This window comes from Limulus polyphemus, unplaced genomic scaffold (genome assembly GCF_000517525.1).
Source record: "Limulus polyphemus unplaced genomic scaffold, Limulus_polyphemus-2.1.2 Scaffold3510, whole genome shotgun sequence".
In the NCBI taxonomy this organism is placed as follows: domain Eukaryota; kingdom Metazoa; phylum Arthropoda; class Merostomata; order Xiphosura; family Limulidae; genus Limulus; species Limulus polyphemus.
In genome coordinates, this window is record NW_013669120.1 from 89,592 (window position 1) to 93,200 (window position 3,609).

Consider the following 3,609-nt stretch of genomic DNA (forward strand, 5'->3'; position numbering starts at 1 on the left):
GATTGTACATCTAACTAATGAAGTAATTGGTATAATAATGTATTAAAATTATCAGATCATACTATTAATATGATTTATTAATACATAAATATTACTTTTGATGATTTTTTTTTTAAATTGAGTGGGGGTGCCATATGGAACTCTTACCAAAAGGCCTGAATGACAAAGTTCATATGTCATTGGACTACTTCTGTCCTCGCATATAAATGAAAATAATTTTTTTTACAAATTTATTAAATCTTTTTGTTTTTGTAATATGAGAAAAAACTCTCCAGACTAAAATATTTTTGCACATATAGGGCACTTAAATAGCACCAAAAACTATAATAGCTTTGGAAATAGTTTTATTTGGTTATTGTAACTTGTAAATGTAAGGGAATAATTGTCATATAGCATTTACTAATTTGGTGCTATATAAATTAAAAGTGCTGTATTCAGACATAACAAACATAAAGTAATAGTACAAAATAGCTTAGTCTACAACCATAACATATTGCATAGTGCTATTAGTATTAGTACCAGAGGCATCAGAACCGAGGGTACTACAGCACTCCCACTTTTATATACTTGACTTAACGTTATATAGCAACTGTAAATTATATTAATTTTCTGGCGGGTATGCCCCCAAATGCTCCTAGATCGAGCTTTTTTAGTTTTTCTCACTTTTAGTAGCTTCTTATACTTTCAATTTACATGTTTAGCAAAGCACCCCTACTTTGCAACTCTTACCTACACATCTGAGTACCATAGTACTTCTACTATGCATTTAAAATATTGACCCTTTACTTTAGTAGTAATACTAATAGTAATAGTAGTACTAAGTACGCAATACTTGTATCGTTCTCCTTTGAAATTCAAATTGAATTACTACTACTATTAATAATATTAAGTTTGTATCATGTTATTAGTAGTAGTAGCAGTTACTTTTAGTACTAGTACTATTAAATGTGCTTACTTCCTCCTTTTCTCAGCCCTTATCTTTTGGACAATATAAATGCCGGCTCCAACTACTGCAATTGTTGCAACAAATTTACAAATCCTACCGAACGTTTTTCCATGAACGTGCTTGAATATTTCGGCATGCAATTTAACTGTATCCCATGGTTCAGAAAAATATCCACGTGAAATAATGGCTGGCATTCTGGAAACAAATCCTTATTCAATAATTACAACTCCTAGGTACAAAGCTAAATCAACCACTTCGATTTCGTCACACAGCACCCTGTCGACGCTAATTTTATAAATAAAATTACCATATGACACTCACGTGATATACCTTTCACAAATAGAGGGTTTTTATGTTCAATGATTGCAATGTTTATATATATATATACATATAAAAGAGAGAATATTCATTTTGGGACCTATTACTCGCACTAATAGGGTTTATTGTAAACTAGGCCGTTCAAGTAATCACTAATTGAAAATAATGCTTCATTTCTGAAACTAAGTTTGAAATTCGCAACTTCCAAAATTCTTTACCTTACCCACCTCTGAAAATGTACATTCTTTTTTTATATCTATAGATGATATAGTTGCACATGAAGTTTCTGGTTGTCAGTCATCACCATCGCATGATTCCATTTTTTGCAGTATTTTGTAAACATTTTCTTAGTTTTTGTTTTGGGGCCAATCACACCAACACATTTCACTGCATTTCTTCCCGCATTCCAGAAAGACCACTTCAGATCCCGACATTTTCCTCCTGAGGATCCACACTGCACAACCTCAATTATTCTTGCAAGTTACATTTCAGTAATTGTAAATGTCAAGTATTCAGTCCTGCCATGGCCTGCCGATGATGATAGGAACAGGTTAGGTTTGTCAGCATTCTTGCATACCAAAGCTTGATAGTTGACACAATTTCTGTGCAGAAGAAGGGCTCCTCTGGTCAGGGACAGCTTTTCGCTCTCTTCTTGGTACAGAAAGTGGTAGGTCTGGCTTTTCCCACATCAGTAAGTCTTGTGGCTGAGATGCAAGGCTGGTACAAGTATATTCTCCCAGTGTAGCACACACACCAAAAATAAATATGAAGACTTATAACGCTACAAATGTAGATAATCTGTTGTGTAGTTTTGTACTTAATAACAAAACAAACGAATTCATTATTTGAAGCTAGGTGAAGGCTTTAATAAAAGTTTGTATTGTCTGTAGCTTTGATCAACGGAATGCGTCAAATTTCTCAAGTAATTTTTTCCTTTGTCTGTAAATCAACCAATAGCAGTGTGCCAATAAAATTGTGAAACACTGGCAGTGCTAACAAAATGTCACATCTCAAAATGACGTATATTGCCGAATGATGACATGTATTTTATCTAAACCTTAGAATATATGGAAGTGCCAGTACAAACATGTTTGTGTCTGGTGATGTAATGTGGAAAGTGTGACTTGATGGGCGTGTAGAGCATAGAGAATAAGGGAGAAATGTGCCTGCTTCTTCTTGACAGGTTTTTAGATGTTCTATATTTCCATGTGTTTTCTTGTATTTATTGCCAACTATTCAAAATACAATTTCTGTCTGGTCACTTTGAAAAATGTCTGCATAGATACTCAGAAGTATATAATATCCAACTATCTTCTGTTCTACTGGTGTTTAATAGGTGTTCTGATTGGTGTAGAATAACTGATGCCACTTATAAAAGTGGCGCCGAGTCTTTCTCTGGTGATCTGATTCAGAGATTGTTTTTACATTGTAGTGGTTAAAAGTAAGTGCAAACTATGGTAGCAATGTGATAGATTTGCTTCTGTTTGAGCAAATGTACGATTTAATTCTTGAGGTGTTCCCTACTTTAGAAGCCAATTCCTGTACAACACCATAGCATCAATAAAAATAACAGCATTTGGAATAAAGAAACATTTCCTTGACCACTGTCTGTTTCTGTCAAATATTCTAAAATATGTAATAATTTACTCCCATTGGTGGATGGAAGTTCTAATGCATCTGGTCCAAAGATAGCATGATTTTCTCTCTGTTTGTTTCAGAGCATAATCATGCCACAACAACCATTCTGTCAAAACAAGACCTGTTATCTTACAGTTCAACAGTTTTGCTTTGTGTATTAACAGTTTACAGTCTGTAAATGCTTGTAATTCATCATTATCACTGCCTAAAATGTTTTGCTTTGTCTTCAGGTATAAATGCTTTCTCTTATGGGCTTGGAAAAATATTTTAATTGCTTCAGCTTCAATGGAAAATCTTAATATTTCAGATGCAGCTCTCTGCAATGCTGTTAGTTGAAGTAATGCCATCGTAAGCTTTCATATTTTTGTGGCCCGGCATGGCCAGGTGGTTAGGGCGCTCGACTCGCAATCTACGGGTCGCGAGTTCGAATCCCCGTTACACCAAACATGCTCGCCCTTTCAGCCGTGGGAGCGTTATAATGTGACGGTCAATCCCACTATTCGTTTGTAAAAAAGATAGCCCAAGAGTTGGCAGTGGATGGTGATGACTAGCTGCCTTCCCTCTAGTCTTATACTGCTAAATTGGGGACGGCTAGCGCAGATAGCCCTGGTGTAGCTTTGCGCGAAATTCAAAACAAACAAAACATATTTTTGTTTTAATGCATGCTAATCCCTGATGGTGCAGCATTTCTTCACACAGAAATTTTT

At 35.1% G+C, this 3,609-nt stretch overlaps 1 protein-coding gene across 1 annotated transcript in view; it reads right to left on the reverse strand.

The window, feature by feature from the left end:
• The window catches only part of LOC106469481 (failed axon connections homolog), a 40,425-nt gene extending 39,203 nt beyond the window's left edge, over positions 1 to 1,222 (reverse strand). The window contains exon 1 of the mRNA XM_013929980.2: positions 956 to 1,222. Coding sequence (XP_013785434.1) covers positions 956 to 1,140 — 185 coding nt within the window. The 5' untranslated portion in view covers positions 1,141 to 1,222. The remainder of the gene's footprint in view (positions 1 to 955) is intronic.
• Positions 1,223 to 3,609: the final 2,387 nt, after the last annotated feature.